Source organism: Hermetia illucens, chromosome 4 (genome assembly GCF_905115235.1).
Source record: "Hermetia illucens chromosome 4, iHerIll2.2.curated.20191125, whole genome shotgun sequence".
Lineage (NCBI taxonomy): Eukaryota > Metazoa > Arthropoda > Insecta > Diptera > Stratiomyidae > Hermetia > Hermetia illucens.
In genome coordinates this window covers 76,436,918-76,460,131 of record NC_051852.1, presented here as the reverse complement: position 1 = coordinate 76,460,131, position 23,214 = coordinate 76,436,918, and the positions used below count along the sequence as shown (strand labels likewise).

The window sequence follows — 23,214 nt, the reverse complement described above, 5'->3', positions numbered from 1 at the left end:
TCGGGTGGTTCTTCCCATGATGTCGATATCGTCGGGCAGCATTTATATACCATATAATCACATTTTCAATCGCATCTATATAGAAAATATCAGCAGTTTTCAGAATAAAAGGAGGTTGGATGCCTCGTCCCAAAATCAGATGACCGGGGAACAAAGGTAAACAGTTTCTCCCTCGATTCGACTTAGGACGTTTTGTGATAGATAACATGACACCTAAGGTTATGGACAGCTCAGCTGTAGGTCTCCAAAATATTTGAAAATAAAATCAAGCTTCCCTTCCTACCTCACCAGCATCCGAATCAAACTTATCCCTGTTTGAACCATTTTAGTATTGCACTGGAGAAATTTGAATGGTGGTTCATAGCGTATATGAATTTATTATGCTAGATTTTATTTTAATGTAATATTGTCATTTATAATAATTATAATCGTTGGCGCGATAATACTATTGGATCCTGGCCTTGAAGCATGTTAGGGCACTTCATTTAAGACGATAACGGTACACTGTAGTAGGGAATGTGGTCAGCATTGCGCTCGTCCGCGATTATTACCCTGATTTGACTCAGGTACTCGTTTGTAGATGATAGAAATTCTTCTGCCACTGGTGAGATTTAAACCCCGACCTTTGCTAAGACACCCCAACACAATTATTGTTTACGCATTTGTTTAGGATGAATTTAAAGGGGCTTCCCGTTAAATTTAAAAAAAATTAGTATTATACTATTTGAGTAAAGATCAAAGTGAGATGTATTCCCAAGTTTTGATTTTAAATACGCATTGGAGAACCTAGCAATCCTCTACTCCGCAATTGATATCAAATTCAAAGCATGTTTCGTACAGAACAAATCTATACCTTCCTTTTGTTACTCCACATGGCTATGTTCAGAAACAACGAGTTTACACCCAGGGATCCCCTCTCATCCAAATCATGCAATTCACTGAATGCTTGAAGTTTCACAGCCTATATCTTCACCAAATTTCGTCGCAATAGGTGAAGGGACTTTCGAAAAAATGCGCATGATCGACAGACAAACATTCAGTAAATCGTTTAATAAGGTTTTGTTTTTACGCAAAAACAAACTGGGTGGTAACCTTATACTGCACAATAGGAGTCATCTAATTCTCTGGGATAAACTCAATGGTAACGACCTGAAATGATAGGGAGGAGTTCCAAAAGAAACCAACATACCCTCAACTCACATATACTCATCTCTTTTTGGCCTTGACATTTTTCTTGCCAATGCTCAATGAACCAGCCTTAAAGAGTATCCCCCTCTTCAGTCTCATTGCCAAATTTCGGATGTTGCCAAGAAGTAAAAATACTCCCTAGGAAGGACGCTCAACATTTTTCTGTCCGATTGCCCAGTCGAGTCGTTTAGCGTACATTTTCTAATTTAAAATGAACACATTACTTCCATGTTACGCAGCCACCGCCGCTGCCATTCATTCAGCAACACCTAAAAATATCGTGATGATTCCCTAAAATCGGAATTTTACATTCATAAAAGTGATGGCAATCGGATCGTTCCAAATAAATGCCCATTTTCACAGAGAAAAAGCAGAGGAAGTTCTTACTGCGAGTTATGGTGACGAAGAAATTGTGGAAATAAATTTGGGATGAGCGTGTAGGTGGCATTTCTGGTTTTTTGCCGCCATAGTATGACTTGGGTGATAATACGTAGACGAGTGACGTGAAAAAGATCAGAGTTCGCAATTGCTCTACAGAGGCGACGAGATTGTTTAAATGGCACTAGAGGCTCCGCATTCGAAAGGGGATGTATTAATAGCCTCGAATATGGGGTACTTGATCTAGGCGCATCTGTATTTTGCTCTCAGGAAATGCTCACGATGGCTCGATCTTGAAATAGACAACTCGCTTTAGTTCTGAAATGAATCGATTAGTCGCCTAAAAGCTACATGCAATGGCTGGCTTGTTTTGACTTTATGGCTTACTCTCAATCAAAACACAGTAAGGTGCCCAGAAATTCCAAGATGAATTTATTATACTTATTGGAAAAGCAAGTGACTTCCTACGAGACTGATCCATTCTAAGAAAAAAAAGTTGGCACCTACCAAGTTTCTCCAAAAATTAGCTGAAGCTCCCTTAAAATTGTAATTAATAAAAACAAAATTTTTGGTAATCATTTGATTGCAAAGATGTTGACCTAAGCTTATTCCATTACAAAATAATATGCAGCTGGATTGTTGCGTGGATGGCAGCAGCAGAAGAAAACAAACTCGTCACCAACGACGACGACATTGAAAGCGTTGATACAGGAAAAGCGCTGAGCAAACGATATTAAAACAACACCAGGCAGCAGCAGCTTCATGGTGAAAGTCTATCATGCAATCAATATTTTAGAACCTGTTGCGGAAAAACTGGAATTCTAACGGAAGTCTGGGCGACTCCATATGCGTTATTTCTTTGGAAGCCTGTTTGCCTTCATGTGCCGTGTTATATTCAGCACGAGGGGTTAAATGCTGCACACTCCACACTCATGCGTCTGCCTGCAATTTCAAAATTGCATAATTTACGAATGGATTAATGTCGGAGGAATCAAGTAACTCAACAGTTTTTCTGAAACTTGTTACTTGAATTTGTGCGGTTCAATCTGGTCCGGCGAGTAATCACACAAGTGAAAAGATGCTGCAAATTTATCAAGAACCTACTCGATTTTATGTAGTTTAATCAAGGAAACTCGGAAAGTATCCAATTGTTAGCATTAAATACTGAACATTTAGATAGTATTAGCGTCTATTCCAGCAAAGCACAACGAAAATTCCTGATAAATTTCCAGAATTGTTACTTGACCACAATTTTCCAATCAGCATTTTCACCTTTTTACTATTTCCCTTTAGTCCATTTGGGGATATTTTCACAGTATATTCTGTTTCGGCCTGCGCCTTTCTTACCAGTGTAATTTTGAAACCATTTCTGTGCTTTGATCATTTTATATAAATATACGGAAACATAAATATTTCACCGCCATTTCTATTACTATTAGGGAGAACAGAAGCTGAATATTTACTCAAAAATTTCGTGGCATCTAATTTTACAATCACAGAGTTTAGCATGAATTAAGATTTATGTACGCAAACGAAGCTTCCTGAAGTGTTAGATTGTAACAAAGTAGTAAATATATATTTTTAGAATATTCTAAGTTTAGAATGGATCGGAAGTTTATACATTTTTGCAATAAAAATATACACGAAAACGTTCTCAGACTACGTCATTAATTTGTAGAAATTTGTTGATATTGAGCAGATACCTACTGATTAGTATACCAGCAGTAGTTAAATCTGGAGATATATTTATTAAAACGTGTTATTTGATAAATAAGTATACAATTTAGTTATTTATAATATAAAAACAAGTCGGGAAATCGGAAGCTAGACGCTTCAGGTATGAAAGGTTTTGTGTATTTCTTTTATAAAGAGATTTGAGTGTGCATTTGTCCCATTAGCATGTAGCACGTAAAATATGCATATATTATGTGAAAATAGCCACTTTCAAGTGATATTGACTTTCATAGTCTTGAATTTGCAAACGAGCGACAGTTTTGACCTAGTATAACTTTGTTAGTAATAGGTGCGATTTTCACCAATTTGGCAGGATCATGCTCCATACTGTAGCCTATATTGTTGCAAAAGTTTGTGATTCTAGGATGAACTTAAGGTGGGTTTTCCTGTCAATTACTAAAAATTATAGTAATATACTATTATTAACTTTATTTGAACAGGTGTCGCTATGGAGGGTATTTCGGAGCCTAGGCATCATATAGTGGCAACCCCCAGATTTTTCGGTTTGGTAGTTCCTGAGAATGGGTTCTTTAAAAAGAATGACCACTTTCAACCCCCCGCACTCCCCACCTTTTCAACAAAAGTCAAAACTAAGACCGGCTTCGAAAAGTACTAACCGAGACCTTATTTGATGAAAAAAAAATTTACATCCCCCTTTTGCATGTATGGGGACTCCTCCTTAAATTCGTCGTAAAAGGATGTAACTCACTATATGCATGAGCGTCCACAGTTCCCACCTTTCTAGCAAACTGTGCTTATCCGAGTATTCTCGGATAAGCACAGTGTAGCCGAGTCATACGGTTTCGCGAGAGATACCAGTGTATTCTAACAGGCGAGCCTCAATCATAACATATTCACTCTGACCAAGAGCCAATCTAACAATGAAGACATGCCGAATAATCTCAATGAAATGCTCGAAATCATCCTCGTCTGGTTTCGCGATAATAGGGACATAGAGGGGAATGAGTAGGCCAGGCCAGACGGGATTTGACAGTCTTGGTAGGCGCACTCTTCGCCCCGGTGGTGACTGTCAAGGATGGAACCTACTCTTACTAGTAGGTTGTTGCACATGAAATGGCCGATTTGGCAATCAAGTGAAGTTAGTTGCGATTTTGCTGTATCAAACTACCACCAGTTGGTGCTATTGGTGTCGGATAATGAAGTATAAATACTCCTACATTTAATCAAGGAGTCATTTCAGTTTTGACCGTCGTTGTGATAACAGTGAATAAGAGGGAAAAAAGGATGGAAAAAGAAGAAGAACGTATACTTTTTCTGTATGAGTTCAAACTCGGTCAGAAAACAGCGGAGTCGACCAGGAACATTAACAGCGCATTTGGAGCTGATACGTTAAACGAACGAACCACACGGCGCTGGTTCGAACATTTCCGGCAAGGCGACGTAAATCTTCAAAGTGAGCCACGTGGACATCTAAGACCATCGATTGACAACGACGAGCTGCATGTGCTAGTCGAATCCGATACACATCAGTGTGTGAGAAACAGACTATTCGACAGTTTCTCGGCACTTACAACAACTTGGAAAGGTAAAAAGGCTTCACAAATGGGTTCTGCATGTCCAAACGGAGCAAAATATAGCACTTCGAATGGAAATTTGCAGTTTTTTATTCTCCCGCAACAGAAGCGATCCCTTTTTGCACAGGATAGTGTCATCTGAATAGTGGCTAGATACTGATGAGCCACGGAAGCATATGCCGAAACCGAGCCCCCATCCGAAAAAGATAACGGTGACAGTTTGGCGGTCTTCAAAACTTCAACGAATTGCAGTATGAAATTTTGCCTCATCCACCATTTTCACCGGACCTTTCGCCAACCAACTACCACTTTTTTAAGTATTGGGTCATTTTTTGGCGGAAAAGCAATTTAGGAATGAAGAGGCCATCAAAATTACCTTCTACGAGTTTATCAACACCCGAAAATTGGACTTCTACGAAACTCGCATACATGCTCTTGTATCTCGCTGGGAGAAGTGTTTTGAATCGACTGTCGCCTATTTTGATTAATTAAATGAATTTTTGTAGGCTTTACAGTCGTTTCAAATTTTAGTATCAAATCGGCCATGTCATGTGCAACAACCTAATAATTACGCCGCCACAGCCCTAATACTTGACAGCCGGCAACTTTGCATGGCGAGTCAAGATCCGATCAATTTTTTGGCCAAATCCATGGAAATGATTACGGTGGTTTCTAGAGAGACCATATCGGCAGTCTCGATATACCCTGCAATTCGCAGTGTCGAAGTTACGGAGAGGACGGGAAAACATTCAGGCGCTTTCTTAGCGATTGTCCAGTTTTAGTTAGAACGAGGAACTACGGAGCAGCCACTAGCGCCTACCTACCTTTTGGTTTTCTCTTTGACTACTACTATTAAAATGAATGTAGATCATGGACGACCTATTTATATGATTGATTTTGGGTGTGTATCTTTTGTGGGACGGAGGAAAATATACAGGTTTTTGCTCTAAATCTTTCTGCACTGATCACATCAACATCCTCGAGTCAGTTTAGAGGATTGTCCTGAGTTCAAATTTCCGCCTTATCGATTTCAAGTAGGCTTTTGGCAAACGGAGTATTTGGGTGAAACTAAAAGCTATTATCAGCAACATATGACGGCACAGAATGTCAAATTTTGCATTTAGGTAAAATTTCGGAAGAATTTGAAGTCTATCTATCATCGCTACTATTATTTCTCATTATCGGTGATGTTTTTCAGGTTGTCTGCGATGCTTCAATGGATAATGGCATCTTTTCTCAAAGACCGCGACTACACTGATAACATCTTATTCTGGTAAATTGGTTCTTATTTCAATGAGGAAATTAGTTTAAGGGAAGTGATATGGAGTTCCAAAACGACGATTATTTGCTTAAGTTTGACGGAATTGGCACTGACTGTCAGAGTCCAACGAACCTTCCCCTGTTGAGTTCCTTTGTAAAAAGAGTATAATAATTTTGATTTATCCCATTCACTTCGAATTTCGTCGTATCGGCATTTCATAGTAAACACAAAACCTTATTAAAATCGGTTTACTGTCTGTCTGTCTGTCCGTCACACGCATTTTTCTCGGAAACGGTTATAGCGATTGACACCAAATTTGGTAGAAAGGTGGGAACTATGAACGCTCACGCATACAGTGAATTACATCCTTTTACGTCGAATCGAAGGGGGGGTCCACATACATGCAAAAAGGGGGTATACAATTTTTTTTCATCAAATATAGTCATGTGGGGTATCAAATTAAAGGTCTCGATTAGTACTTTTCAAAGCCGATCTTAGTTTTGACATTCGTTGGAAGGGTGGGGAGCGCGGGGGGTTTAAAGTGATCACTTCTTTAAGGGGGCCATTCTCGAAACTACCAAACCGAAAAATCTGAAAAAAATCAGGAGGCTGCCACTATATGGTGTCTGGGCTCTGAAATATCTTTCATACCGATATCTGTTTAAATAAAGTTAATAATAGTATATTACTGTAATTTTTTGTAATTGGTTAGAAACCCTCCTTAAGTTCATCCTAGTACCATGAAATTTTGCAGTAATATAGGCTATAATATAGAGCGTGATCTTACCAAGTTTGGTGGAAATAGCACTATTACTAACAAAGTTATAATACCTCAAATTTGTTGCTTCTTTGAAAATTGAAGACTATGAATGTCAGTATCATCCGAAAGTGGATACTCTCACATAATATATGGATGTATTACGTGCTACGTACTAAGAAATACACAAAACCTTTCGTACCTGAAGCGTCCAGCTTCCGGTTTCCCGACTTGTTTAAATGTCATTGTGGCATTGTTAACTGTTGAAATATATTCAGATATCAAGTTTGCTCGATAATTCACAAGGGTCAGGTTCTTTTAGGCCTAGATTGATTTCCGATGTCAATTTTGTCATCGCTTTCATTCCGACTCTACCTAAAAAACTGATTCCAAGATAGTCATATAAAAAGTTCTAGTTGACATTCGCTAATACAAGGTCTTAACTGCGTAGATACCCTTGCATGTATCTATTAAGTAATTGGCGATTTATTCTAACCTTTTCACCTCTGCTGTGGCAGCCCTGAATTGCATTCTAACGAACACAGCGCCGTGAGAGTCAGTGCTTGATATTGGAAGTAATGCAAGGAATAAATAACCGGCGATCGCGATACAAAGGACTGATACGAAGAGAGTTGTTACGACAAGAGTGAACTTAGTTTTACAAATGTAATCATATTAAAGCTAATAAACAAGTAAGATCCCGAGCCGTTCTAGTTTTAATATATATTGTAGTAGACACTACAAATTGGTGACCCCGCATAAAAGACAATTATTCAGTGAGTGCAATGGCTACAAGTGATAAAGTGAGTGAGGAGGATATACAAACTCCGAAGATAGATACGCGTAGAAGACTGGAAGAATTTTTACCTCCGCGTTCAGACGTGCGTGTAGACTCTATTCGCGACGTGAAACTTCCGCCATTTTGGGCACCGAGGCCTACGTTGTGGTTCGCGCAAGTGGAAGCACAATTTGTTTCAAATCGCATTACAACAGACAATGCTAAGTTCAACGCAGTGATTTCCTGTCTAGATTTTGCGATACTAGAGCAAATCGCTGATGTGGTAGAAAAACCTCCATTAGTGAATAAATACGACGAATTAAAGCGTCAGCTCATTCAACGATTTACTGATACACCGGAAACGAGTCTAACAAAAGTTCTAACAGAATTGGAGTTAGGTGACAAACGACCATCTCAATTTTATCGGGAAATTAAATCAATGGCTGGTGATCAATTGCCTGAAGATGCGGTGAGAGCGTTATGGTTGAGACGGTTACCCTCCCGCGTACGTGCGATTTTAACTGTGTCAACCGATACAAAAATGAGCGTTCTCTCAGAAATGGCCGACCGTATAATGGGCGAATTTAGTGCGACATCGTCTGTGTCAAGTGTAAGCCGAAACGTGGAATTTACTCAGATTCCAAAAGAGGAACCTGCAAAGAAAAACGTGTTGGACGAAATTCTGGAACGTTTGAAGAAATTGGAAATGGGTGCACGACGAGAGCGAAGCCGTTCGAACAACCGACAACGTTCACGATCACGATCCCGACGATATGGTAACAGCGATTGGTGTTATTATCATCGTACTTTCGGGAATAAAGCCAACAAGTGTCGAGAACCGTGCTCTTTCGTTCAATCGAAGCCGGCGGAAAACTAATTCTGCCATCGTCAATACGTACGGTCAGCGATGGCGTAACGAAGAACCGTCTTTTGGTATCGGATAAGTCAAACGGGATTACATTTCTCGTCGACACAGGTGCCGATATTTCAGTTATTCCGCATACTAACAACAAGGATGTGGCTTCTTCTTTTTGCCTTTACGCCGCAAACGGTTCAATCATACAAACTTTCGGAAAAAAAAACACTGAAACTTGATTTTGGACTTCGCAGAAAATTTCAATGGACATTTAGTGTTGCAAAGGTGTCGAGACCAATAATTGGGGCCGATTTTCTCAATTTTTATAATTTATTGGTCGATTTGCGTCGAAAACGACTTGTTGACGGTGAAACATCATTAGAAGCAGCTACAACAACTACAATCGATTCTGCACCAACATTGTCAACTATTCGAAGAGGAGACGAGTTTCATGAACTCCTTGCAAAGTTCCCGTCAATAACGAATCCGAGTATTAAGACCGCAATTCGAGAACATGTCGTCAAACATCACATTACGACTCGAGGCACACCAGTAGCAGAACGACCAAGACGTCTACCACCGGACAAATACGCAGCAGCCAAACAGGAATTTCAACGAATGGTGGAGGATGGAATCTGTCGTCCTTCCAGTAGTCAATGGGCTAGTCCATTACACCTGGTAGAAAAAAAGTCACAGGAATGGCGGCCTTGTGGGGACTACCGTCGACTAAATGCGATAACGTTTCCCGATCGTTATCCTATTGCGAATGTTGAAGATTTTACCTACAACCTCGAAAATAAAAAAGTGTTTACAACGATTGATTTAGTTCGAGCATACCATCAGGTACCAGTTGCCGAAGAAGACGTTGCCAAAACAGCAGTAATCACACCATTTGGATTGTTTGAATTTATTTATATGCCATTTGGTTTACGAAATGCCGCTCAAACTTTTCAACGGTATATAGATATTGTTTTGAGAGGCCTCGACTTTTGCTTTGGATATTTGGACGATATCCTTGTCGCTTCGAACAGCCTGGAACAACACAAGCAACATTTAGAAGTTCTTTTTAAGAGACTGAGCGAATACGGCATCAAAATCAACCCGAGTAAATGCCATTTTGCCAAAGAAAGTGTACAATATTTGGGTTATACGGTCAACAGCGAAGGGATTCAACCTTTGTCCACGAAAGTCGATGCGATACGAAACGCGAAACGCCCAGAAACTATTATGGAGCTTCGAAGGTATTTGGGACTTCTAAATTTTTATCGTCGCTTCATGAAGAATGCAGCTGAAGTACTGTTACCATTGAATAAATTGATTGGTAATAGTAAGAAAAACGATCGAACACGAATACAATGGACACAACAAAGTGAAGACGCATTTGAGAAAAGCAAAGGATTGCTCGAAAGTACCGCATTGCTTTCTCATCCGATTTTAAATGCACCAATAGTGTTATGTACCGATGCGTCGAACTTTGCGATGGGAGCTGTACTGGAGCAGCAGCAAAATGCGACATGGAAGCCTTTAGGTTTCTTTTCAAAGAAATTCAGCAACGCACAAAGAAATTATAGTACTTATGACAAAGAACTTCAAGCGATTTATTCTGCTATTAAATATTTTCAGAGCCGACTTGAAGGAAGGCAATTTCTTATCAAAACGGATCATCTTCCATTAACGCATGCGTTTTTACAGAAATTATCGAAGGCTACTCCACGACAGGCACGACAACTTGCATATATTTCGCAATTCAATGCTGAAATTATGTATGTTAAAGGAAGCTTGAATATTGTCCCAGATGCTTTATCACGGTTAGAAGGAATTGAAACAACTGCGCCGGATCCGGAAGAAATTGCAGTTGAACAACAACGGGACGAAGAGTTAAAAAATCTTTTGGATTCGACTACATCATCACTTCAACTGAAAGAATTTCCTGTAGATAATAATCACATTTTATATTGTGATGTTTCAACAGGCACCGTAAGACCGTTTATTCCTAAACAACTTCGACGAAGAGCATTCGACTCAATTCATCGATTATCGCATCCAGGAGTAAAAGCGAGTAAGAAGTTGATTCGCAAACGATATGTGTGGCCGCAAATGGATAAGGACATAGCAATATGGACTAAAAATTGCATTAATTGTCAGCGATCGAAAGTACATCGACATACCGTACAATCACCAATGCATTTTCCGTCGACAGACAAACGATTCGAACATGTACATATTGATATTGTCGGACCACTGCCAGCTTCTCAGAATTTTCGATATCTATTTACAATGATCGACAGGTTTTCGAGATGGACTGAAGCTGTTCCTACAACTGACACGCTTGCTGACACAATTGCAACTGCATTCTATACATCATGGATTGCCAGGTTTGGAACACCTCGAATTATAACTAGTGTCAGAGGAAGTCAATTCGAATCTTCGCTATTTCGATCGTTAACGAAGTTAATCGGTTCAAAGAACATCAAGACAACAGCATATCATCCTGCTTCGAACGGAATGATCGAGCGATGGCATCGAACATTGAAAACAGCTTTAATGTGCCACGAAACGATGAATTGGATTGATACGTTACCTACCGTTTTGTTAGGACTACGCACCGTGTACAAGGAAGAAATGAAGTGTTCTCCTGCCGAAATGATTTACGGGACATCGTTGCGACTGCCTGGAGATTTTTTTGTGGAAAACAATGCTCCAAATGATCCATCAATCTTTCTTGAAAAATTCAAACGAGACATTCGTCGATTGAAGCCTACACCAGCGTCACATCATCGAACAGACAGCATTTTTGTACATAAAGATTTGCCGAAATGCAGTCATGTTTTTTTAAGAGTCGATTCGTGTAAAAAACCACTGCAACAACCGTACACTGGCCCGCACGAAGTAATCAAGAGAATATCGGATCGCGTGTACACAATAAAAAAAGACGAAAAGGAAATTAACGTTTCAACAGAAAGACTGAAACCAGTATTTATCTTGAATGAAAATTTGGATTTTTTGCCAGACAACGCAAAATTAATAGCACCACGACCACTGGTTCGAAAAACATATTCTGGACCCAAAATAAAAAAAGTACGATTCGAGACAAATGCTTAGGGGGGAAGTACTGTGGCAGCCCTGAATTGCATTCTAACGAACACAGCGCCGTGAGAGTCAGTGCTTGATATTGGAAGTAATGCAAGGAATAAATAACCGGCGATCGCGATACAAAGGACTGATACGAAGAGAGTTGTTACGACAAGAGTGAACTTAGTTTTACAAATGTAATCATATTAAAGCTAACAAACAAGTAAGATCCCGAGCCGTTCTAGTTTTAATATATATTGTAGTAGACACTACACTGCTATATTTCAATTCCATCTATCGTCTATTTTGATAATTTTTCTTCCAGGCGCAATGGAAAGTTTCCTATCTTGGAGAGTTCATAGACCAATTATTAGTTCTTTGTCTTCTCGATTGGCATACAGCTGTACAAGCTTATTCTTGGGCAATTGAAAGAGGTCGCAAAAGGACTAGTAACGTAACAAGAATATTTAGATTTACCTACCTATTATTGCCTCTTCTTGCACCATCTCATCTGTTCGACGAGGGAATAGATTGACCTACTTGCTGACAATCACTACTACCTGAAATTCCCACTGTGTTGGCATATCATGTGTAGCAAAAATGACAGGGATTCAGATAGTTTCAATTGATTGGAAAACTTGTTCCGTTTATGACATTTCAATTTACCAGAAATATATTCTATTGTATGGTGTATCATGGGATTAGATTTCTTTTGTCGAATGATATTAAAACTGAAAATACATAGTAAATCAATATAGAATTGAAAACAGCTTGAATACGATTTTATAGAAGAAAGATTGTTGTTTAATTGGGAAGTTTTCATGTTTCCAAACAGAACAATGTAAGAACTAGGAAAAGTGAAAACCAAATAGAAGTAAAATATTTTATCACAGCTTTTTTTGTTACAGTTTCAAATTATTGTTAAATAAAACATGTGGGATAATAAGTTGGATATCTATTCGGTTTTATAACAGCCTAGAGTCTGGTTTGGCATTGACTTAACCATCTTTTGCATGAAGTCAGGAGTAACTTTTCCCATTCTGTCAGTAAAGTCTTCTTATTCGAAATCTTATACTTCCCTATGATGTTGTCCAAAATTGCCGATCAAATCTCGATGACGTTTATATCAGGAGACTGTGCCGGTGGGACATTATGTGCGGGCAGTTCCAGATTAACAAAGTTTGCTTGCTTGTTTGCTTGTGCTTCGGAATTATCTTGGTAGAAACTTCCCGTACGCAGGTTCTCTTTATTAAGCTTAATGTTTGCTTTGTACCAAACAAAGACATCATCGAGCAAAGGCAAGGCGGCTTTCCGTGTTTGTTGTTGAAATAAAAGGTTTCTTTTAACCTACTGGACCATGGAGATGATGGTCGCGCAGCACATGCCGTGTCGTTTCGGCATTGGACGACTTTTCCGGTTGATTACATACTACAGCGGTCAACTTTGGAGCAAGCACTTTGGGGTTTGTTTGATTTTTCAGATAATGCATCGCTCGTCTGACTCCCTAAAGATTTTGTTTGGCGCTTTTTTGGCTTTATTTTCCAATCGATTTTCGTGTGCAATGAGCTCAATTATGCGTTGGAGTGTAGAGGCAATTAATTTGACAATTTCAGCAATTTTGCCAACACTACGTCCTTTTTTAAAATGGAGCACACTGCTCCATTTTTGTATGACGACCCATTTTAGAAAGACTTAAGAATAGTTCTAAAGTCGCTGATATAATACCGAAACGCTGCAAAAAATTTATAGGACAAAAACCAGCTCTTAAGTACGCCACAAAGGAGACCCTATCAAATAAGCTGTGAGCTGAAATTCGGCAAATTAGCATTAGAATATCGGAATTCTAATTAGAAAATCGGTCTTGTATGCAATAAACAACAATTTTTGGGATTCCCCTTATTCGAAACTCGCTTACTGAACATCTAGTTTTGATTTTACAGTGGTGTAAAATTAAAATCAGTCACTGCATCAAATAAGCTTGGAGCCACTGTACATATGTATGCATATTAATGACTCACTGGCAACGCATGTTGATTCAGGGACATTATAAATTTTTATTCAGATTGGGTTCATGGGAGCCTTGTCCTTTGAATATTTTATATATCTACATATAAAATATCCCTAAACGCTATTATATTGAATTATTAAATCAAGTTGCCATCAAATCCTCCATCATGACATTCCACAAACTAATTAAAATCCATTCCGACACCGTGTACCCCGAAACGTGGTGATGTTGCCCTCCTGAATTACAAAATAAAGAGGGGCGAAATTGTGCCATCAAATTAACCAATAAAAAGAAAATGTTTGACCCGAATATATTGGAATTTACGGTTACGACATCGCGTTCTACTTTTTGAAAGAGCTGCCAGCATTCATATTGAAAAGTCTGTGAGATAACGAGTTGAAGAATAATGCTTTTGCTTTGTGTCCTGTTTAGATCCTAAATCAACCATGTAAAGCTAGCCATTAAGTAGAGAAAGGTGCTGAATATCACTACAACTTTCACCATTCTCTTCACCGTTTTTTTCTAGAAACGTTATCAACACTCACTATCAGTTTATGTCACAGAAACGCGGGCAACTACCCATTTTATCAAGAGGGTATCGATCCACCATACATATTATATGTATATATAATACATATAGAGTGTGTACTTTTCTGGACTAGAAAGATACTTGAAAACTAAAACAATGAAGTGAAAAATTTAATGGAGTGTCGGAATCGTTAAACAACACTCGTGAAAACGATCGTTTTCTTCGAAACTGGAAATGCATTCTGGAAGATTTTCGAACGAAGTGCTTGAAAAAACTGTAATGAAAAAGCTTAACTATTTACTGCGGTGTTAGCGTGCTTCATTTATTCAGCTTTTCTATAAAACAAAACCCCATTAAAATCGCATTGAATGCATTAAAATCATGGAAGGTCTCAATTCATACTTTCACAGGCAAATCTTAGATATAGGGCGTATAGAAAGTTTGATAGAAATTGTACTGTTATTAACAAATTGTAGTGCCTCAAAACTGTCTGTTCTGCTAATCTGCCTTTACCTAAGATGTAATATATACGAGATGGACAAAAAGTAAGTCATCTACTTTCAAAATAGGCGAAAAAAAGAATCGATTTTTTGGAACGACGACAGTAGAAACCCCTTAAGGGGGTCATCCCGTGTGTGGGGTTGGAGAAACCGATTTTTTTTTGCATGAATTGTATCCATATATAGTGGAGAATATGTGGGCAAAGGGATTTTCCGATATTCCGAGTCGTTCAGAAATGACAGTGTTAAACAGGTAAGGAGTTTGCAGCCGCGGCTAGAGTACTCGATGAGAAAGAGCATCGAATCTTTTTTTTACCTGTTAGTTTTTTACCTGAGCCTTATAAATTCGAACACAGGTGTACATATAAAAAGATGGAAAGCCAACCAATTGTCTAAACTTATTTGCTGTTTGGAATAAAAAGGATAATCCAGTCTAGAGTGAGCACTGAAAGGCTTTCAAGCTACTCAGTTATATTTTGTTGTAAGTATCGTGCTGCTTGTGTGTTCAGTGATTTTTTCAAATGGATCGTACGAAGGGAGATCGCTTTAACGTTCAAATTGGATTTTGCTGGAGTTTTCTCCGGTATTTCTGCAAACAATAAAATATACGTGGTAGTAAAAAAGGAATGTGTAGGACATGTCGAGCAAAGAATGGGAACGCGGCTTAGAAAGGCAAAGAAGAATCACAAAGGCATTGGTGGAAAAGGGGGTGGAAAACTTACTGATAAGGTTATTAACGATCTCACTACATTTTTTGGGCTAGCTATTCGTCGACACGCAAAGTCGATAGAAGGAATGAAGCAAGAAATTTGGGCAACTTTCTTCCATAAATGTTCTACAGACGAAAATCCTCAGCATCAAAATTGTCCAGCAGGCGAGGATAGTTGGTGCAAATGGCGCAAAGCGGAAGCTAAAGGAGAACTGGATAGTCTCCACCACGAGAAGGCACCTTTGACGGAAGAAGTTCAAACCCACCTTACCCAAGGAAAAGAGACGAATAATGAAATTTGCAAGCGTTTGTAATTTTTTGGCCAGCGATTGTGTACATATGGATTAGGTTGTTGCAAAGGAAACATCGGATTTCACGAAGAAGTGAAGTTAGGTGTGATTTTAATTTGCAAACTGCTGCCAAGTGGCGTTGGTTGCATTGAATAAAAGAGTATAAATAGTGCTACATTTGGTCAAGGTGTCATTTCAGTTTTAAAAGTCATTGTGCTTGTAGAGGAATAAAAAAGGAAAACATAGAAGGTTGTTAAAAGTGCCTACTTTTCCTTTGTAAGTTTAAAATTGGCCACAACAAAGCGGAGGCAACCAGAAACCTTTGTAAATCATTTGGAGCTGATACGTTGAACGAACGAACCATACAGCGATGGTCCGAAAAATTTCGGTCGGTTGACATGAACCGTCAAAGTGAGCCATGAAGACATCCGTCGATCAAGAGGAAATGGTGACTTTTTGGTGGTCTGCAGTCGGAGTTATCCACTATACTCTTTTACAACGTGGCGAAATTATTAATGTAGAGAAACACTGTGTCCAACGCGATGAAATGCATCGGAAATTGCGTATTCAACGGCCTAGATTGCTCAACAAAGGGAGTGATACTAATTCATGACAATGGATGTGTCCAGAATAACGGCCTAAAAATTAAACGAATTGCAGTGTGAGACCCTGCCTCTTCCACCATATTCACCCAATCTCTCGCCAACCAAATACCACTTTTTGGCGGCAAAACAATTTAGCAATGAAACAGGTATCAAAATTGCCTTTGAGGAATTTCTTCACACTAGAAAATCGAACTTCTACGAAACTGGCATAGATGCTCTTGTATCTCGCCGGGAGAAGTGCGTAGAATCTGTGTTGTTTTTTCATAAGAGTTAGTTTTTTGAAATTTTACTATCAAATCCGCAAGAACCTAATATATTTTGGTGTTTGGCAATATATGAAGGAATAATTTTCACTCTTAACTACGTACGAATGGAAAATCATGCGTAGAGAGTTCCTCACATAAGATGGACACAAGACTTTATACGCGAAGCGTCCAGCTTTTGACTTGTTTAATCAAATTAATTGAAAATTCTCTTTTCTTCTTCTTCTTCTGTAAAAAAAATTACTTTTGGAATCCGGAGAGTGCTTCACTATCACTCTCTAAGTTTCATTTTATGAAATCGGACAAATAGAAGCTTTCTATGGCCAGGTTTTGAACGACCAAACCGCAGGTAAAATTGATAGAGGATAGTTAGTAATCCAGGAAGCTATGGTGCAGTTAAGCATTCTGGCCGATTCGAAGCTAATTGGACAGAAGAAGAGAGGCATGTTGAGTCTCATGTCCAACCCAACTGCATCCAGCAGCGTTATTCAACGTAAATTTCAATTTCATGTCACACCCCAAACCGTTCGAAATAACATTAATGTGCCTTCTAGCATCGTCAGAGCTCGAGTGCACAATACCAGGCCTAAAAAGATTCTATGTCAGAAACGTGGTTTTCGGAACCATATGTTAAAATTCTAGTATTTTTGCATTAGGATTATAATTTTTTCGAATTATAAGTGTCTCTTTTAGAAATCTTTTCACAGCTTTTCCAAGAAAATGGATTTTTGCTTTTGAAACTCTCGAGTTCATTTATTTATTGTTTAAGTAAAAAAATGTCACGAATAATGAAACATATTTTTTCTCGGATATTTAACGCAAGTGAACTAAAAATACTCTACAAAAGGATATCATGGTGTGAATGGTTTTTGAAAGGTAGTAATCAATTGGATTTTTAGTTACGCACGCTGTATGTCCAAAGCTCTATTCATAAGAAAACCACATTTTCTTTCATATCTGAAGCCTCATGAAAAGCAAACATTATATTATATTCCTTTGAAATTCTTCTTTAATGTGAGCTGTGAACCTCGCTGGTATAGACTTTCTACTCAGGGATGCACTCCCTGTTGACATTTAAAAAACGAAAGCATACCAATTGCGTTAAGATCGATTACCAAATGCTTTGAACGGTATTCGAAATGACGACGGGGAGGTCTGGTCGAAGGAATAGTTTTGTAGTTAGCTGAAGGCCCTTGTCACCTGTTGAAATCATCAGGCAAATTTTAAATGTTTCCTGGTAATGATTAATCTATAAACTAATTACAATAAAAAAAAAATATTGATTGATTATTTGGACTTCTTGGAATATTTTTTAGTAATATATCTCTCATTTTTTGCAGGTAAGGGAACGATTTGTCTATCAACAATAAGATATCGTAAGTATTGAATTCAAGAAGAATTTGTGCAAAATGATGTTTGTAAGATAAGCGACCCCTCGAGTTCATCACATTGTAGCATGTTTCCTTTTGATCCAAAAGAAAATCGGAATAGTAGCATAAAAGATTGCCGCCAGTTGAAATTAAATAGTGTTCACAAAACCCTTTACATACCACCCATATACATTTAACAGCTCCCTTATAAGAGCAACGCTTGAGCTGAACACCTTGTAATCATGGATGTCCTATATCAAATTGAGTTTTGGATCGAATATCACTCACAAGCATTTGATTGTTGATTAGGTTATGATATGATTCCCACTTCTAATGCGAGCTTTGCAATCATGATTACGTGATCGTTGTGATATCCTCCGGAACCCAAATTTTGCTGGGCAATAAACCCTGGCTAATTTTCAGCAAAAAGTTGGATCTGAGAACGTGAACGGCGCCAGAACTCTGAATAGACTTCCTGAAAGCATTTTCCCTTGCTTTGTTAGAAAGTTAGCTAAGGTTTATGTGCGCTTCCTTTCAGCCATGCTGTTTTTGCCGCTCTTCTCGCTCACGAGTAAATTGGCCGAAGGTTAACCAATTTACTATTCCACTAGTAGTTTAGGACTTTAGGGGAATCTGCATATCCATTTCCCCATAAATTTCGTTTGCCTTGACGATGTAATGCCTGTCTTGCAAGGCTGATTTAGTCATACGAGCTCACTTATCCATAAATAAAACTGAATTTTCGACGACCGATCCCCATGAAACTGGCACTGTCAATGACTTGCCCGAAACTGAGCAATTGAAATATCTCGGGTCAACGCTATCAGCCAATTGAAAACTGCGTTAGGAAATTGCTTCACGGATTAGCGCAACCTGGATGAAGTGGAGTTCCACACCTGTGGATCCACCTATCAACGAACGTCTCAAATCTAAAATTTACTGCAATGTCGTCCACCCTCTTGCCCTCATTTCGAATACCCTCTACGATTGTGAGTGTTGGTCGACTACAAAAGACGATGAACCGCGTCTTGCGATAATGAAGACGAAGATGCTGCGTTGGACTAGTGGCGTGATACCCTTTGATCATGAAATGGGAATGAGAATATCCGCGATCGGTAATCGGGTTGTATCGATCGGGGAAAAATTGCGAGAGGCGTATATATAATAATTCGCGATTACGAGAATTCATCACCCTGGCCACTGTTGGAGATTTGAAAACCAACCGAATGAAATTACGCAATCGATCCGACGGGTCGACCCCGTTTGTGAGCGGGGCCATAGCTAAAAAAAGAAGAGTTCACTCGTCCATAGCTTTTGCAGATATCTTTCTCGTTTTTGTTTTCTTTTTTTCGAGAACGAGTGGTCTGAACTAGAACTAAAGGGATCAGACTCTGTGACAATTTTGTTTCAACTTCAATATGAGAATCCCGCTGTTCGTTGAGAGCAGCTCTGGCCTTTTTCATTACGTCGACATTCAAATAATTCCCCGCATTCTTCATTTCTCTACCAGACATTCGCACTTGAGATGGCTGTTTTCCAACTTCCGATATTTAGTTCTATTTCTGAGAACTGCCAATATGCCTTTTTAAGGTTTTTTGTAAAACAAAACTTTATTAAAATCGATTTACTATCTATCTGTCTGTCACGCCTGTTATCTAAGAAACGGTTTTGGTAAAAACGTGGAAACTATGAATCCCATTGCATACAGTGAATAACACAGTTCCATGTTGACTTAAATTCTGTTTTTCACCGAGTATGGTCGAATAGGGTATGAAATGAAAAGTCCCGTTTGGTACTTTCCGTTACCGATATTAGTTTTAACGTTGGCTACAAAAGGGGAGGGGGAGGAGCGCGGGGTTCCGAAATGGATCAGTTACTTCAAGGACCCGTTCTTAAAAACTACCCAACTCAAGTATCTGAAATAAAATACGGTGGTCTATGTACATGATATCTAGGTCTCAAAATACTCTCCATATCATTTGAAATAATAAAAACTTGTTGTTTCTTTTTCGTTGGTGTGAATGTTTATTCTTGCAAGTACCTATATCTCGGGAACCACTTGTTTCTTTCATCAGTGCTAACAAGTTAGCACACCAACGAAAAAGAAACAACAAGTTTTTATTATTTCAAATAATTAATCGTTGGAAACACCGCATAATTTCACTCAGATCTCCATATCATGCTTAAATAAAGCGAATAATAATATATTATCATATCCATTGCAAATATGTTTTCAAAAATTGTCCGGGTGCCCCCTTCTTAGAATCACCAAGTTTTGCAGTTTTTGGGCTAAACACCCACGTTTTTTAAAAAAGGTGACTGAAGGTTTCGTCCAAAGCAAAAGCAGCTCATCAGACGCTGCCTCACCTCTGCCCTGGTAGCGGCAACAGGTGGTAACCGCTCCATTTATATACAATTGTAAGCAAGGCATGGGTTTTTAGCCCAAAAAGAGGAGTCCGTGGACCACAAGAGAGAAAATAAGTGGTCCGGTCCACATCAAGTGGACTCACTGCATTCTCAACAAAAAATTCACTTCAGCCTAGTTCAGGTCTGAACACATGACGGATTTCAATTTAATATAATTCGTACTCATGTCGCCGATTTCGCTCACGCTGCTTCCAGAACAGAGATAAGGCAGCGTCTGATTGGTTGTCTCTGCCCTGGACAGAACCGTCGGTCCCGGCCCCTCTTAAGGGGGAAGACCACATTAGGAGGTTTTCGAAATCGACTTTTACGTTATTATAGAGACCGTTAGTTTACGTATTTTAAAATACGCGCAAGGTCCACCGTCCAGGTAGTGATTGTTTTATATCCTTACGAAAGCTGGTAACGTTATGTAAATAGCGTCTTTATAAATACTTGGCGTCTCTCCCTCGTATGAGTGCATTTTTATTTGTTGGCACTGTGTTTTGTTCGTAATTATGAGTGATAAATTTCTTCATATTCGAAACGATTTTTCAAACAATTTCTTTTTTTTTTTTCAAACAGTTTTTTTTCTCAAAAAGAGGTTTTTTATATTTACGGGAATTCTAGCTCAAAAAATAATGGATCCATCTTTATGAAATTTAGAAGTATGATTATTTACAATATTACAAAGAATATGAACCAACATTTGGGATATTATATTTCTAAGGGTTTTTTTTTTTGCATAATTAGCGAAAAAAGTGGTATAAATTGAAATATTTTTTTAACACCTGTAAAATTTTTTATGTTTACGACCCCTTTCAATCTATCATTTTTCGCCTTCATCGTTAGTAGAGTCGTGGGTTATATTTTGAACAATTCCTTTCCTGAATCACCTATGAGATTAGATGCCATGGTGAGCACGTATTCATTACCGAGGTGCTGCGGTTAAGCGAAAGCGACGATCGTTTGCTCATTCCCAAACGCTGCCAGTATTCTCTCGTGTCAATTTCTGTTAGATCGATGAGTACTTTATGCAAGTCCCAGGTTTTAGTGTCAATTGTAAAGGAACGAAGTGGAGCTGAAAGAATGAAATTGAAATCAACGGCTCATTCTCCATTTGGAAGATCTGAACGTAATTATTATCATGTCCATATGTGATATCTTTAGGTATCCATGCACCCCCGATAGCGAGATTAGTTCCAATAAAGTTAATAGTGATGTTGGATTAATATACATATATTCTTGAAATTAGCTAAAGGTCCCGCTTAGGTTCATCTCAGCAGTGCAAAACTCTGCACTAATAAAGGTTATAAAACACGATAGTGGAACGTCAGGGGGAAATCCCACTAAGAAAGTGTATCAAAATTGTTTTCTGTAATTTAAGACATTAAAAAAAGAATGTCAGTATCGCACTAAAGTGAAATACTCTTTCGTAGTTAATATTTCATGCACTACGGTCTACGACTTACAAATGAAACGTGGTATACGCAAACTGTATTACCAACGAAATACACAATGCAACCTCAAAATCTAAAAATAACAGCGGAATAGACTACTACCAATAAATATTTGGATTTTCAAACCAAGTCAGTTTTTCGCTGCCGAATGATCAATTTGCACCATTAACAACCATTGTATATTATCTCCATGAATATACGTCCTGCTTTAACTCATATTTCTGACAAATTCTCGCGGAAGCTATCACACACGACGTCAATTAAAAATAGTTCCCCCGACACAAACTAATAGAAAAACATACAAAGTCTGACAGAATTTAACCCCCAATTTAGCATGAGTTCCTCGATTGTTTAATCAAATAAAAGACAATTCAGAATTAAATGCCTGTTAATAAAATTAGCGCGAATAGTCTCGTATATTCTCCATGGAGGTATAACTGACGATGGTGCTCTCAACAATCAACTAAAAATAAATATTTTGCGTGTTAGTATAAATTGGCCAGCGAGGGAAGTGCAGACTGCTCACTCTAGGATTATTCCAGCAGTCAACTCATTTTTAGCTTGCAGCCAGTCCCACATCAAGCCATAATTCACCCGATTCCTTGGTTTATGTCTGAATCGTCAAGGTTAAACATAGCTTGAAGGCGTTTTTCGGGGACAATGGTAATTTGTTCACGACACGCTTGAAGGCCTGGAATATAATGGTCAAGATCATGTTCTGCTCTGTGAAATGATCTAATAGGAATGGCCAGTCTCGTGAATATATCGAGAACGGTGGAACTAGAAAAATAGAACTTACATCGTAAATCTCTGGCGAACTTACTTTGAATCGCCAAAGAGCAAACAAGGGCAGTGAAGCAAGGGCAATGTGTTTTTACAATTTCATGTTTGATTTTGCATTTTTAAGGTTTTGTGTGAAACAAAACCTTATTAGAATCGAGTCGGTGTCTGTCTGTCCGTCTGTTTGTCTGTCACACCCGATTTATTTGGAAATGGCTGGACCGATTATCATGAAAACTGGTGAGAGTATGTAATCTGGTGTTCCCTTTACATACAGTAAGTGGAGCCATGTTGTGTTAAGTTTAAGGGGAGCTCCCCATACATGTGAATAGAGGGTGCAAATTTTTTTTCACAGAATGTAGCCATGTGGGGTATCAAATGAAAGGTCTCAATTAGCACTTTCCGAAACTGGTTCCATATGTGATATTGGGTGAAACATAGGGGAGTGAGGGCTCAAAATGTGACCGCCGAAAAGTGTAACAGGTACTTTCACAAATAAAGGTAATAATAGTATATTTACACATTTTAAAAATCTACCCGGCAACCCCCCTTATGTCCATCCCAGAATTATAAAATTTGGCATGGGTGTAAGGAGAACATAATGCACAATTTGGTCAAGTTTGAAGAAAATCCAACTATTATTAACAAATTTTGAAAGTGTTTTGGAGGAAAAGTCGAAAAAAACCTCTACTCGTTAATTTTTTTTATAAAAGCAGGCGGGCGGGGGAAGAAGCTAGG

General features: G+C 38.6%; 2 protein-coding genes across 7 annotated transcripts in view; both read left to right on the top strand.

The window, feature by feature from the left end:
* The window catches only part of LOC119656113 (serine/threonine-protein kinase MARK2), a 115,429-nt gene that overhangs the window by 42,838 nt on the left and 49,377 nt on the right, over window positions 1-23,214 (top strand). The gene's annotated exons all lie outside the window — the stretch shown is intronic.
* LOC119653976 lies at window positions 7,639-8,508 on the top strand. Its single transcript, XM_038059139.1, has one exon. It carries the CDS (start codon window positions 7,639-7,641, stop codon window positions 8,506-8,508), a length of 870 nt encoding a protein of 289 aa, XP_037915067.1.